Below are 15713 nucleotides of genomic sequence, written 5' to 3' on the forward strand. Positions count from 1 at the left end.
ATATTTGCTTATTTGTCCCGCGTACCGAACTGCCTTCGATCGGGACGCGAATTGTCCTGATATTTTGCCTCCGCTCACAGGCGGAGCGGAGCCCGGAGGGGGCTCGCGCCCCCCCCGACTCCACCCCCTCCTTCCCCCATTGGATCCCTCCCCAAATCCCCTCCCTGGCCCCGCCTCCAGCTCCGCCCCCTCACTGCCCCATTGGATCCCTCCCCAAATTCCCGCCCTGGCCCCACCTCTTCCCCAATCACGCCACATTCCTCCTCCTCCCCCCTCCCTCCCAGGCTTGCACTGATGAGCTGTATGGCGGTGCAAGCACTGGAGGGAGGGGGGAGGTGGAGACGGAGCGGAGGCAAGCTGGTGGGGGGGGAGGGGCGTGGAACTCCGGCGGCTTTTTTTTTTGCTCCGCCCTCCTCCCCTCCCCCCGCGTCCCGATATTTCACCTGTGTGATCTGGTCACCCTATACTCACAATCTCAAGAATTATAGAAGCTATCCTTTGCTGACCTCATCAGTCAAAGAAATGAAGGAAACTAAGCCATTTGGGTAATTACTCAGATATTCAGCCCACCTATCAGACAAATTTGGGTTGTTAGAGTGGAAGTGCAATCCCAGCCTTACATACTCATATATTCATGAAAAATCCTTACTTCAGAAGTCTCATTGACTTTGAGACCTGACAAAAGCAGCCATCCAGAGTGAACAGCTGACCAGCCCAGAACATCTTCTAGAAACTTCATTGTATATGTCTCTGACAGTTGTCATGGTGCCAGCATAATGCTATGGCATGTACTGATTACTTTTCAGAATAGCATTAGAGGGGTGGGGTGTTTTGTTCTAAACATTCTTTAACGGTTACATATTGTCAAGATGTCCTGTAGTGGCCCAAGAGTGTGAGTACCAACCTCAGAGTAGACTGTTAAGAAGCAGGGTTTTGTACTTAGATTTCACCAGCCAATTATCAAGTAAAAACTCCTCAGGCACTATAACAGCCCCCTGGGGCACTTTGATCTGTCATGCCACCCAGCTAAGATTTCCTTTGTGATAGATGATCCCTGACACAAAAATCACATGAATATTCAGGTTACTCCCAATCCGAGTACCCCAAGTCAATTGCACTTTAGATCTTACACCAAAGACATCACTTGTAGCCAGTCCTATAATAAACTATCTAAAGAATTATTAACTAAGAAAAAAATCATACAGTTAGTTACAAGGTAATAGCAGGTAACATACGCACACCAATGAGTTACAGTCTTAGGTTCCAAAAGATGATAGAAACTGCTGTAATATGGAAGCCCCATATGTCCTTCAGGGCTAACCCAAGCTGAGAGGCTGGGGATCCCTTGCTTATGCATAGAATCTTGCCCTCCCAAAGTCCAAGTAGCATAGAGGTACCGTTTTTTCTTGTCAGGGATTTTTATTCCCTTCCCCCCCTAGAGTTCAAGCTGATGGGATGAGTTCACATGCACATCTCCTCTTCATTGGGGTGGGAGAGGAATGCAATTAACAAAGTACTCTTTGATGTTCCACAATGGCTTATTTAGTTTCAACTGGACTTTCTTTGTAGGCAGGACCTAATACCATCTGTAAGAAGCCAGGATTTTATGTTAATTAATGCTTCTTTCCTCTTTCATGACTTACACAATTACAGAGAATTACAATGCAAGCACTTAATATCACCTTATAATGTGGCTACAGATGTTATAAGTGAGATTAATACATGCAGCATCCTACAAACATTTCATGAAGTCTAAACACATTTTTATAACTCTAATACTATTTTTACAACATTAACACATGGGTGAGGCAGATGGGTTTTAGCTATGTATTTATCAGTGTTCAGCTGAGGCCAAGGGGCCTTGGCACGTGCTGGCACCTGCTCTGCCAGCATCACATATATTTCCTGAGAGTTCTTTTCTAAGTAATAGTAAAAGTGTCCACTGCTTTAGTCCGTATATTTAATTACTTGCAATGACACATTATTAGAGATAGATAGATAAATATGCTGATAGAGAAACTTGTGTTGGTTTCCCCCCACATTCATTGTGGGAACGTTATGTCAACTGCTGTTAGGCAGCCTTAGTGACTGCCTTTTTCAAATATGAATTGTGGTTATTTTTTTAAATCAAATTATTCCTGTATGCAGCACTGTTCACTGTATTCTGCATACTGATTCCTTATAGCATATTTATTTTGTTGACTGTAATTTCTACAATATATTTTAGTGTTCTGTGTTTTATGATGTATATCTGCTTCTATAGCTGCTGTGTATTTTTTGACATATGATGGCTTTATTTTCCATCTTTAATACATATTCTATTTTCTTTACCATAGGAGTTTGTTGTAACTCAAATATTTTATTATGAATATATAATTATAATCAGCTAATAATAATTTACCATTAACTTAACTATATATTATATAAAATACACATAAACACAAAGGCATCTTAATTATTTTCTGTTTCCTTCATTTTAAAAGTTTTTCCCATTTGGAGAGAGATTTCATGCACCTATGATGGAGAAAACCAGTAGACCCAGTAAAAGCTTTCAAATTATTCAAAATCTTATAAACATGCCATATAATCTATATATGTTTCTTCATCACCTTTTGCGCAGTACTTGCCTATATATAAAATCTATACATGAAATTCTTCATTGTGTATGTTCAGACACAGATTTGGATCTATCATTTTTGTATATTTCATAATCATATCAATCTCTATCATAAACCTCTTCTGTATATTAGTTATGACTTCCACCTGAGGCAGTAAACTATGTACACATCAACAGCTTTTTTTTTTTTTTCCTGGAAGAGGTAGTAAAGTGGGAATGTTTGTAATTTACTGTTTTGTTGACAACTACAGTAGAGTGATATTCATTACAGTTCCAATTCCGCTCCATATAGGTCACATTTTTCAACAGAGGCTAGAGAACAAAGTGTTTTGTTTTTCTTTTGCAGGGACTCATTAGTGAACATTTAACTCAAATAAAAGCCAAAAAAGACATTTAAAATTGCATATTAAATCACATATAGCATATGCCATGTCATTCAGACTTATTCTCTGAAAGTTTTCATAGTTAGCTTTAATCTTGGGATATGAGAATATATATGCTTAAAAACTGCTCAATTAAAATATCTGCATCATATTAAAAACTAAAGACAAAATAAGTTACATTTTAACCTTTTAATGTAACACATGTTGTGTATGGAATTACATCTTTAGGTTTTGCTTCATTGAAGCATAAAATAATGTACATTGAGTTATCAGAGCATTTCACTTTATGGAAGGAAGTTTACATCCATTCTCATTTGCATTTTATTCCATTATGAATAAAACCGTTTGCCTAAAGGGGAAAAAAACTATAAAGTAGCCTTTAGTCAGCAAAATTATATGGCATGCAAATAATTTCTCCCCCCCCTCATTCTATCCATTCAACATAATTATGTTAGTGGATGGCACCTCGATTTGGATAACTACATGTTGTTTTTTGCACAAGGATAATGAAAGGGTATAAATTGGGTTTTTTATAATTTTTTTGTGCGCCATCATATGATCAGTGGGAAAAGCACAGACATATTAATTTATGGAACCTAACTTTGTATAAGCAGAAGGAGTTGCTTGAGGCAGAAATCTTCTTTACTCTGTGTCATGAATTAGGCAATTTTCCACATGGGGCATTTGCCTAAATGAAGAACAGGAGTCACAAGGGGGGGGGAGGGGCAAGGAAGAGTACTCTGCCAAGATTTATGCACAACCGAAATCCAGTCCATTTCAAACACCAAAATGTAATGGCAATAAGGGTATATCTACACTGCAGTTAAACATCTGCAGGGTCCCAGACCATGGGCTCCAGCCTGACTCCAAACATCTACACCTCAGTTAAACAGATCTATAGCCCAAGCCCCGTCTGCTGACATGGGTGAGCCACGGGTATTTAATTGCAGTGTAGCCATATCCTAAGAGTAGATTGGACTCCTCTTCATAGTCTGATTGTCCCTTTTCTTAATGGCATGTGTTGTTAAGCAGGAAAATAGTCAACTCTGAAGGCTGATGATTATTTAACAGTGAGAGTAATTAACCATTGAAACAATTTACCAAGGGTTGTGATGCATTCTCCATCACTGACAATTTTTAAGTCAAGATGGGATGTTTTAAAAGATATGCTCTAGGAATATTGTTGGGAGAGTTCTAATACCTGTGTTTAAAATGGAGGTCAGATGGGGTGACCACAGTGGTCCCTTCTGGCCTTGGAATCTGTGAATCTGAGAGTTATCATCCCTTTGCAACGAATAGTGACAATAGTTCACGTCTCCTACTGATATTTTTTTCGGGCTGTAAAACGACTCAGACAGACATTGCTGCATCAGTTGACGAGTGGCTCACGGTCAAGATGTTTTCACCAACATTAGGGTCAGAGCTAATTGTTCTATGGCAGCCTCCCAAAACCTATTAGCTGACTGAGCCACTGACGGGGCCTAAGTAGCTCCCACACTATTATCTCTCTCAAAATCCTTTAGCCATTAGTGGGTTATTATGGTAGAGTTTCTATATATGTTAGACTCCTTCTCCCTTTCCTCTTTAGGAATCATGACGCCCCCTCCCGTAGTGGCGTTACTTCAAAATCTTGATGCAATGAGAAAATATATTTGGGGTGGAAGATCTTGCCCCTAGATCCTCATAAAAAGGGATCACAGCTGCCTCTATGACAGCATCCTCTATATTCCCTTTCCTCCATGGTGGCCTCTCAATTGGTCCTGGGAATTGCTTGGAAAAAGAGGACATGAAGCAAAGAAGCTGGGAGAACAGTTGGTGAGCTGGGAAGGAGGGTGAGGGGTATGCACATTGCTTCCCCTTCCAATTTGTGATGATTCCTAAGAAAAAGATAATTACAGCCTCAAACTTTGTCTGCCTACAGCCTCCTCTGCAGCAGAGATCTCCCTAAAGGGTGTTCTTAGGCAAGCATGGCTAGCAGAAATCCATGGTAGCTGGATTTCAATGAAGCCAAGGTGCTAGAAATAGGTGGTTTGCCAGGGGCACAGAGCTAGTGAGGAGGTACAGAACCTCCCATTTATCTCCCAGCATGTGTTCCATGGCCTAACCTGTGTGCAGCACGTGTAACCCTGGTAGGCACTGGTTTTTCCCTCAGGGATGCTAATCACTTAGAAATTAGTTAAAGTAAACAGTGTACCCCACCCTTCTCAGGAGTTTAGTATTATGTATTTACAATACATCATTTAAGGATTTGTTTTTAAAATGTAATCTCCTTCTCCACTGTCTGGGTTGCAGGTTGGTATGACTTGAGATAGGCTTGAGGGAAACAGAGAATGAAAGTAAAAGTGTTTTGAGTTCCGCCTGTATCCATCCTCAGGGAAACAAGTGGCCTGTATCTCCATTGCCTTGCACCTTGTGTAGTTATTTACACCAGGGGAAAACGAGTGTAAAGGGGCATTATCCTAATCTGGTAACATTCTGCACTCACTTTGCACTGGTGTAAATACACATGGTGCAGGGCAACAGAGAACCATGCCCAAACAACTTGTCATTAATTTTTAGACAATTATAGTCTCTCTGCCTTTCTTTGAATATTCCTACTACCACAGTATTGTAGGATCAAACTCTCCCCTTGTTTAGAAATGTATAACTTCTATTGACTTCACCATCTCAATTAAGTCAACATTTATTTGTGTATATATATATATACACACAAATAAAAATATATATAATATTTTAAAGCTGTGGTAAGCTACATTTATAGTAAATGGAAAATGGAGACTCCATTAGATTACTGTGTCCATACCTGCAATAGTCAAGGTTGCTGTGGAACTTGACAGATTCCAGTTTTCCTTTTATAGTAGATGGACTCAAAGGACAATTTTAAAATAAGGAATACATAATTCTGTCATTTTTCCTGTGACTTTATAAAAAAGATTTTCTTCAGGTCTGGTAAACTAATTCGAAGTGTCACTACTAAATACAAGGTTTGAACAGGATGTATAGCGTAAGTAGTTAACACTCTGTTCATATCTTGTACTTAGTAGTGACACTACTATTTAGTAGTTAATAGGGCCGTTAGACCTGAATACCTACAAAACACATTGTATTGAGATCACAGTTGTCTGTATTTGGTATTTGTTTATACAGATACTATACAAGTCATAGTCTTGACTGGGAGACAGGAACACTTAGCTTAAAATACTGGCTTTGACACTGACTCCTTCTGTGGCCTTGGACATGTCACTTTTCCTTCCATCTCATTCCTTATCTGTAAATAGCTATGTGGAGTACGTCACGTAATATGTTGAACTAATGTTATTTGATGTGTGGGGCTATGGGGAGCAAAACCAGTGGTTGGACCTGAGAATGTGATTAATATCCAAGGACATCGTAAAGGCCCATTTGATTGCTAGGAGCCACCATGTGAAGGTTTGTTCACATTCCAGCAGTAGGGTGAAGACCATTACAAGGGAGAGTTGAGGATTGCTGGCTAAAAAAGGGGGTTTCTGGGATCTCAATGAAGGTGTAAGGAGTGGATGCTCCAGACACCAGAGACTAGTCTGTAGGAGTCTGAGCTATGGGGTGGGTGGCATTGAGACCAAGTTCAGAGGACGTGGGAACCAGAAGCTTCTGCGAATGAAGTTTGAACTGGGATATCTTCTCAGACTTTCCTTTGTTTTAGCGGGTAAAGAGGGCACTTCCAGATGATTTGTAGATATGTTCATTCAAGTATTTATTTTCCTCTAATAATAAAATCAGAGTTTGTTAACCAAGTCTGGAGCAGAGCTGTGGTGACTGAGTTTTGCAGCAGTGGCCTTCAAAGAGAACCTTCTGTATTTATCAGTGAGCACCTTGCTCCTGAGGACAGGGTCTTTGGAATAAGGGAACAGAACAAGGTGTGAAACAATATAAACTCTCCAAGTGTGAAGCTTGATGTTGGCAGCAACTACTGGAGCCTGAGATGTAGAAAACATAGGGTAATAACAGGAGATAACTGTACGTTCTTCACATGGATGTTTTAAAGATTATTTTGATATTGTCCATACAAGGTTTGCAAATACACTAAATATTATTTCATTTTATGTAGAAGTGTGCCAAATCAAAATGCTGAATCTTAATTGGTTTGGGGCAAATTTGGACCTGGATTCAAATTGTGGGGATCATTCTCATCTTTATTATGGTTTTAATGTATGTCATGTTGTCCCAATGAAAAAAAATGAGAACAGTAACCCTTCAGTTGCTGGTTGTAGATGAAGATGCTACAGTAAAAAAGAGTGTATAAAGTTGTTGCTATTGCCAGACAAAGCTACCACTTAAAAAAACCATAAAGATTTTTTTCCAAAATTCTCCTTCCTTCCAAGACCATGCAAGCAACAAGCCCAATGTAAGAAATGAATGTTGAGTATGGCCTTCATAAAAATCTAATTACCATATCACGCCCATGTTTCATGACAGTTGACGAAGATATTAATCTACATACAGATTAGCTGGATTAATGACTAACTATTTAATTTAGCAAAAATAGGGTAACATTTCTTCTGAAACTCTAAAAATAGTAAATATTGCATTAAATATTTTCCCAGTAGTCACACATTACAGAAATATATTTCCCATCCAGTCAGTTGAAATAGCTGTGATGAAACCCATGTTGTGCACAAAGAGGCAAATCCTTCCTCTTCATCCATTGGTGCACCAGGCCCTCTAGAAGGTAAACTGGTGTGGCTCTGTTCCAGGATTTCATGAGGCACACACACCCTTTGCAATGTACTTTGCGTATGGAGAAGCCCTATAGAATTTACCGGTAATAGAAAATAATACTCTCTCTAGTTTGTTTGTTTTTAAACAACCCTGCAGATTTTATTAGGGAATTGTATTCCTTCTGAAGAATGTTATAAGATGTTTAAAAACATATGGAAAGTATCTTATACTCTTTTCAGTTCTATAGGTATTAATGTATAGACCCTACTGCATTTCCGTAGAATTCTGTTGGTTTTATTCTGATAAGATGGAGCCTTGCTATGAAGCCAGAGGGAGGCACTAGGACTGTAGAGCCTATTTCTTCCCTTAGGCTGCATTTGCACAGCATGTCCACATGCAGGCAAGTGGACTCTTCTCCCGTTCCCCCATCCAGACAAATTACTCAGTTCAGGAATTGGGGAGATTTCACCTTTAGGTGCTTTGGCTTAGAATCATAGAATCATAGAATCATAGAATATCAGGGTTGGAAGGGACCTCAAGAGGTCATCTAGTCCAACCCCCTGCTCAAAGCAGGACCAATTCCCAACTAAATCATCCCAGCCAGGGCTTTGTCAAGCCGGGCCTTAAAAACCTCCAAGGAAGGAGACTCCACCACCTCCCTAGGTAACGCATTCCAGTGCTTCACCACCCTCCTAGTGAAATAGTGTTTCCTAATATCCAACCTGGACCTCCCCCACTGCAACTTGAGACCATTGCTCCTTGTTCTGTCATCTGCCACCACTGAGAACAGCCGAACTCCATCCTCTTTGGAACCTCCCTTCAGGTAGTTGAAGGCTGCTATCAAATCCCCCCTCATTCTTCTCTTCTGGAGACTAAACAATCCCAGTTCCCTCAGCCTCTCCTCATAAGTCATGTGCTCCAGACCCCTAATCATTTTTGTTGCCCTCCGCTGGACTCTTTCCAATTTTTCCACATCCTTCTTGTAGTGTGGGGCCCAAAATTGGACACAGTATTCCAGATGAGGCCTCACCAATGTCGAATAAAGGGGAACGATCACGTTCCTCGATCTGCTGGCAATGCCCCTACTTATACAGCCCAAAATGCCGTTAGCCTTCTTGGCAACAAGAGCACACTGTTGACTCATATCCAGCTTCTCGTCCACTGTGACCCCTAGGTCCTTTTCTGCAGAACTGCTACCTAGCCATTCGGTCCCTAGTCTGTAGCAGTGCATGGGATTCTTCCGTCCTAAGTGCAGGACTCTGCACTTATCCTTGTTGAACCTCATCAGGTTTTTTTTGGCCCAATCCTCTAATTTGTCTAGGTCCCTCTGTATCCGATCCCTACCCTCTAGTGTATCTACCACGCCTCCTAGTTTAGTGTCATCTGCAAACTTGCTGAGAGTGCAGTCCACACCATCCTCCAGATCATTAATAAAGATATTAAACAAAACCGGCCCCAGGACCGACCCTTGGGGCACTCCGCTTGAAACCGGCTGCCAACTAGACATGGAGCCATTGATCACTACCCGTTGAGCCCGACGATCTAGCCAGCTTTCTATCCACCTTACAGTCCATTCATCCAGCCCATATTTCTTTAACTTGGCGGCAAGAATACTGTGGGAGACTGTATCAAAAGCTTTGCTAAAGTCAAGGAATAACACATCCACTGCTTTCCCCTCATCCACAGAGCCAGTTATCTCATCATAGAAGGCAATTAGGTTAGTCAGGCACGACTTCCCTTTGGTGAATCCATGCTGACTGTTCCTGATCACTTTCCTCTCCTCTAAGTGTTTCATAATTGATTCCTTGAGGACCTGTTCCATGATTTTTCCAGGGACTGAGGTGAGGCTGACTGGCCTGTAGTTCCCCGGATCCTCCTTCTTCCCTTTTTTAAAGATGGGCACTACATTAGCCTTTTTCCAGTCATCCGGGACCTCCCCCGATCGCCATGAGTTTTCAAAAATAATGGCTAATGGCTCTGCAATCTCATCCGCCAACTCCTTTAGCACCCTCGGATGCAGCGCATCCGGCCCCATGGACTTGTGCACATCCAGTTTTTCTAAATAGTCCCGAACCACTTCTTTCTCCACATAGGGCTGGTCACCTTCTCCCCATATTGTGCTGCCCAGTGCAGCAGTCTGGGAGCTGACCTTGTTTGTGAAGACAGAGGCAAAAAAATCATTGAGTACATTAGCTTTTTCCACATCCTCGGTCACTAGGTTGCCTCCCACATTCAGTAAGGGGCCCACACTTTCCTTGACTTTCTTCTTGCTGCTAACATACCTGTTATGTTAGTAGCATGAAAGTTAATTTGTGATAATCAGCTTGAGGTAAGGAGTATACAAAATAAACCTGACATATGAGGTTCATGTTTTATAGTATATTGAGATCTGTATGAACCCTTTAAGAAAATGTGCATTTTAATTTCTTAGAAACAATAATCTAATAGGGTTTGAGGCAGGAAGGATAATTGGGTAGCCTGGTGCTACTGTATTTAAGCACTTGTTGACTTTCACATGAGAAAGCTTATGGGTTTATAACTTGGGCTAAAAATGCTTTGAACTGGAACAAGGTACATAAGAGCAGTTTGGGGGTGATTTGTTGACTGAAGGATTTTATGCAAACTCTTTGACCATATTGCCATTTCTGCATGAGATGAGTTGCTTGAATATTATACTTGAAAGGAAGGGAATACAATAATAGGTCCATGATCTCAGTATGCATTTCTCATGAATGTAAATGGGTGTTATGTGGGCAAGCTCCTTCTACTATACCCAACCCAACCCGTTGTTCTTGAGACCACATGCCCTTCTCCCTCTTCTTTGCAGTGAGCAATCTCAGCTCCCACACCCTTCAGAAAATCACCCCACTTCCTGGGAACGTTGGAAAATGTTGTTTGGGCACTCATCCCCCAGACTATGAGCAGCTCAAGCCATTGGGTACTCAGACAACTTGGGCATGACCAAACGCCATCGTGAGGATAAATACATCTATGTTTGTCAGGATTTCTGATAGAAAGATTATGTGTGCCATAGAAAAGGCTATAAAAGGCTATATTATTTTTAATTTATTAAATTCCTGGTCAACACTTCCTCACAATATAACAAGATAATGGCTAAATTCTGAGACTTGCTGGAGTGAAGTGTGTTTTGGTGATGCTCTGTTTTCCCCACTCGTGCATGCCCTGTTGGAGTGGATGGGGAGTCAAGATGTATTTCACTGGTATATACCAACTGAGGATATTCCCCAGGGCCCATTTCCACTAGCATAATGAGACACTGGACAACCAAGAATTGGGTCAATTATGTATAAAGACCTGATCCTGTGAGATACTGTGTGCCTCTGGCAAGGTGAGGTGCTCAACACCTCACAGGATTGGTTGCTAAAGATGTTTTTGTGCACACACTGGTTTGTAATCAGCTCCCTGCCTCCACTATAGTTTCTAGATAGTTTGCAAAGTGATTTGGGGTAAATTTAGTGTGTGTGTGTGTGTGTGTGTGTGTGTGTGTGGTCTGTAAACCAGCTTAGAATATATTTTAGTGTATGTGTATATTCAAGCCCAATAGGTTTTATAACTTCTGGTTCACAGTTTGATTGCCCTTATTAGGACACACAGGAAAATAATCTTTTTGTAAGTAAAAAAAAAAAAAAGTCCCTTTCAAAGTCAAAATGAAATTACTGTCTTGCTCAGGATACAAATATCTGCAGGAGTTCTGTGTGGCTTATCTTCCCAATAGCATGCAAAGGCCTTAGCATGCTGATGCCTGCTCTTGTGAAAATCCCCCCGGGCCAGGAGTTGAACAAAGTGTGCAGGCAAGAAACTCTAATAACCATTTGAAATTTTGCATTAAACCTTTCAAACTCTACCCCATTTTCCTCCCCAAAACACTCCTTCCTTTGTTCAAATGTAATCTCAGAGAGAAGCCCTGTAGTTATTGCATAAAGAGTAGATAGCGTGTCCTGGTGCTAAAGAAAGGAAAAAGACGACCCAAACATTTGCAATGCTACTTTCTCCCTTGTGTTTGATAATTTGCAAGGAAATAAAGAAGGGTATATTTTCCCCAAAACCTGAGATTCAAATTCATTGCAGTTGAATTGTTGAACTGTTGAATACTCCCATTGTACTGTTTGTGGATGTATGGTGAGAATGGCCATACAGGAAGGTACCCATGCTCTCGTATGTATTTGTGTGGGGGCTCCATGCCAGCTCTGAAGAGGGCAGTTCTGGGAAAAGGCCAGGAGAAGGTGATGGGTAGGCCTCTAGATCCATGTTTATGCAGATACTATGACTTGGAAATCCCATGAACTAGGTGTAGAGGGGCCACACTGCTATTCCAGTTGGAAGTCCTGTACTGGTTTAGGATAACGTTCATACCTTCATTCCTCCTGAAATTCTTTGCAGAGAGCCCTTTGGATAGAGGTTTGTTTTGGAGGCTGCAATGAATTTTTCACGATGTGATTCTAAGCGTTTGTCCATATGAGGCATTTTTGAGAAAAATCACAGTATTGCGGAGCGACAGTACCATCTCAGCAACCATTTTTAATCCATGTGCATTGTTGTATTGCTATTTCTAGGGGAAACAATCAGTGTATGAGATCGACATAACAAACTGAATTTTACAGCTTAGCTCTTTGGGTTCTAGACACTTTCCAAACACAGAGAAAAGCATAGTTTCTTACCCCAAAATGTAGAGATATAAATGTCAGTAGGTATTTGATCGCTTCCCAAACTGTCATTTCAACTTTTTTAAGTTCCTTGGATACTTTTCCTTCTGAAATTCTTGCACTTTTCATGTATGATTATTTTTAAGCAATTCAGCTACTTTTTTTGTTCATGTCACATTTAAGAATCCCTTTGGATACTATTTCTTCTTGTAAAATAAGTGTAATGGTTGCTTAAAAGTTCCTTTGTCGTCTATCTCCCATTGTTCATCTGCTTTGCTCAGCTTTCCCTGATATATATTTTTAATCTTTGCCTTGTTCAGACGTCATCTTCAATAGTTCCCTGCAGACAACGTACAACTCCTGCTGCCGTTTGAACTGTAATTATGATGTATCCACTGTTGGAAAATATCCTGGATACAATGCACCCAATCTCCAGATAAACCTTCTTTTTTGGTTTGGTTTAGTTTAGTTTAGTTTAGTTAGCACATTTTTGCAGCAGGGTGCACTGTTTACTTGGAGAAAATATCACAGATAGTCATCTGACTATTTCAAAGGAAACGATTCTCTTCTGTGCTTTCATTCTTTCCTCTTTTTTTCCTTTCCTCCTTTTGACTTTTCTGTTTTGTTTTTCTTTCCTCCTTTTATTTGACATCATCTGCTTCAAATGTGCCTGGAGACAACCATGCTCCCTCAGAACTGATTGGGTATAGCAAAAAAGCCATGCAGCCCCAAGAACTAAGGGCTTTTCCAGAGCTAATTTGGAAAGAAAGGAAGGTCAATCATCGGCCATAATAGACCTCAAAAATCAATGTTTCTGAGAGAGAGGGGGCAATTGCGGAACCAAAATTAGAATAGCTGAGCATATTTTAAGTTTCAGGTGCAAAGCACTCAGTTAAAAACAGTGTACCTGAGTAGTATGCTTCCATTTTTAAAGCCAATGTCATTGTTGGTGGTGTTATAGCCCCAACTGGATTAGTATGTACATCATAAAACTATCAAAAACAGAATTTAGATTTTCTACTTAGGAAAGATCTAAGCATGAGTTATCATAGAAAATAAACTTGTATTTCATAGATAAAGGCTGGACCTTCCATGTTAGACTTAGGGTCACAAATGAGGCAAAAATTGAAAGTAGGTAGTTGGAATTGCTGTGGAGCTGCTTTAAAAAAAACAACAACATGTAGGCTATTTGGGCATCCACAAATAAACCTTTCCAAATATCCGTATATGTTTTAGAGTTGCAGAAGGATTCCTGCTAAAATATTCAAGGTTTTAAGATCTATTTTAGCATGTTTTTTGAATTATAAGATTGTGAATTTTTTAGTTGTCACTTTAGTAAGTGAGACATGAGAACAACCAACATTGTGATGCATATTGTTTTGGTTGTGTTCTGCTGTAGAGTATCTGCTGGGAGAGTAGTAATATGGGCCCCATCCTGCCATTAGTTCTTTGTGTCTATGGCAGGGATCAGCAACCTTTGGCACGTGACCCTTCAGGGAAATCTGCTGATGGGACGGTTTGTTTACCTGCAGTGTCTGCAGGTTCAGCCGATCACAGCTCCCACTGGCCGTGGTTCACCATTCCAGGCCAATGGGGGCTGCGGGAAGCGACCTGAGCCAAGGGATGTGCTAGCCGCTGCTTCCCGCAGCCCCCATTGGCCTGGAATGGCGAACTGTGGCCAGTGGGAGCTGCGGTCGGCCAAACCTGTGGATGCTGCATGTAAACAAACCACCCCGGCCTGCCAGCGGATTTCCCTGACAGGCCGCGTGCCAAAGGTTGCCGTTCCCTAGTCTATGGGATACCTATTGACTTCAGAATTGGGGCTATGATTTGGACGTGAATATGCTTTTAGGTATAATGTGATTAACACATGTTTAAAAAAAAGATGCTCTGTCAGTGTAGAAGTATAATCAAATTATGAGCATTACACAAATAGACTGTTATTGCAGAAATTTCAGATAATTTATAGATTCCAAGGACAGAAGGGGCCTCTGCAATCATCTATATTCCTGTACAACAAAACTTCCCCAAAATAATCCCTAGTCAATATCTTTTAGAAAAGCATCCAGTCTTAATTTAAAAGTTCCCAATAATGGAGAATCCACCATGGCCCTTGGTAAATTATTCCAGTGGTTAACTACCCTCACTGTGAAACATTTACACCTTATTTATAGGGCATCTCCAGAATAGCACACAGCATTTTATACAATTTATTAGCAGATACCATTGCAGAGTTCTTGAAAATTTCAGAGAAAAAAAAATGTTAATACCAACTATAAGGAAAATACCTGTTTCAAATCACTCATTCAGTCATTAATTTACCAGGTTCCATAATTGTGTGGCAAAGTTTTACAAAACCACTTATGATGCATGGAAACTATTATCTTTAGCTTTCATTTTTGTTTTGCATCAGAGGCACTGTGCATACACTGGAGGGAAAAAAGTAACATATGTAAATGTTATTCATTTCCTGTACCTTATACACAATCTGATCTGAGTACTTTTCTTTTGTGTAAAAGGCTTTTTTGTTTTATTTTGTTTTTTTCTATTATGGGTAAATAATGCTGGCTTATTAGAAAGCAGTTACTCTAACTTGCATACTTCCATGATAACAAATTGAATAATCAATTGAAATGAAATCTTGTAGACTGTATTACCTGATACATGTTTTTGTTTGTTTTCTTAACTAGTGAAAAAGGCCATAGATTTTAAATCTAGAGGATTTAAATTGTTTCCAGGGAAAGACAACAGCAACAAGTTTTCTATCTGTGAGTGTACTCCTTTTTGTTACTTTTTTCTAGTGCAAGAGTGAAGTTTGTGCTGTCTGTGTTATTTGTGTGTGTTTTCAAAAATGTTTATATATTTCCAATAATATAACTGCCTTAAATATCTTTCTACAATCTGCATGGTCAATTTTAAAGTGTGGTTTTACTCTGAAGGGAAGCTCTCTATAAATCATGGGTGCCTGTTTATTGTGTCTCAATGATTTCAAATCAAATTTGATGAGTATGCAAATAAAAATATCCCCTCTTTCCCTTAACTACCAGTCTTGCAAAACTCAACCTGGAATACACCCTCAGTTACAACAGTGCAACAACATATTTTCTTCAAATGATATTCTCAGTGTCATTCCAACAGTCTCTTTGCCTTCAGATGGCTCAGCTCAGATTAGAACTTGGTAAACCGTCCTAGCAAATAGGTCGAGTGTGCTCAGCACCCTGCATTATCAAGCCTTTGATGATACTTCATGTTAGCTGTGTTGAATCTGCAAGGCTAACAAGATTGAAAGTAGTAAGAACTTATTTCAAATAACTAGAGTAAGCAGATATGCCTCTGAATATATCAAGGAGA

The 15713-nt window shown here is 40.2% G+C and overlaps 1 protein-coding gene across 3 annotated transcripts in view; it reads left to right on the forward strand.

The window, feature by feature from the left end:
- The window catches only part of CSMD3 (CUB and Sushi multiple domains 3), a 1171353-nt gene that overhangs the window by 433122 nt on the left and 722518 nt on the right, over positions 1–15713 (forward strand). For 2 of the 3 annotated variants that reach the window (XM_065399724.1, XM_065399725.1), the window contains one exon: positions 15053–15130. The exons of the other annotated variant lie outside the window; for it this stretch is intronic. In XM_065399724.1, the coding sequence (XP_065255796.1) occupies positions 15053–15130 (78 nt within the window). The remainder of the gene's footprint in view (positions 1–15052; positions 15131–15713) is intronic. 3 annotated transcript variants of the gene reach the window in all.

This window comes from Emys orbicularis, chromosome 2 (assembly GCF_028017835.1).
Source record: "Emys orbicularis isolate rEmyOrb1 chromosome 2, rEmyOrb1.hap1, whole genome shotgun sequence".
NCBI classification, from domain to species: Eukaryota; Metazoa; Chordata; order Testudines; family Emydidae; genus Emys; species Emys orbicularis.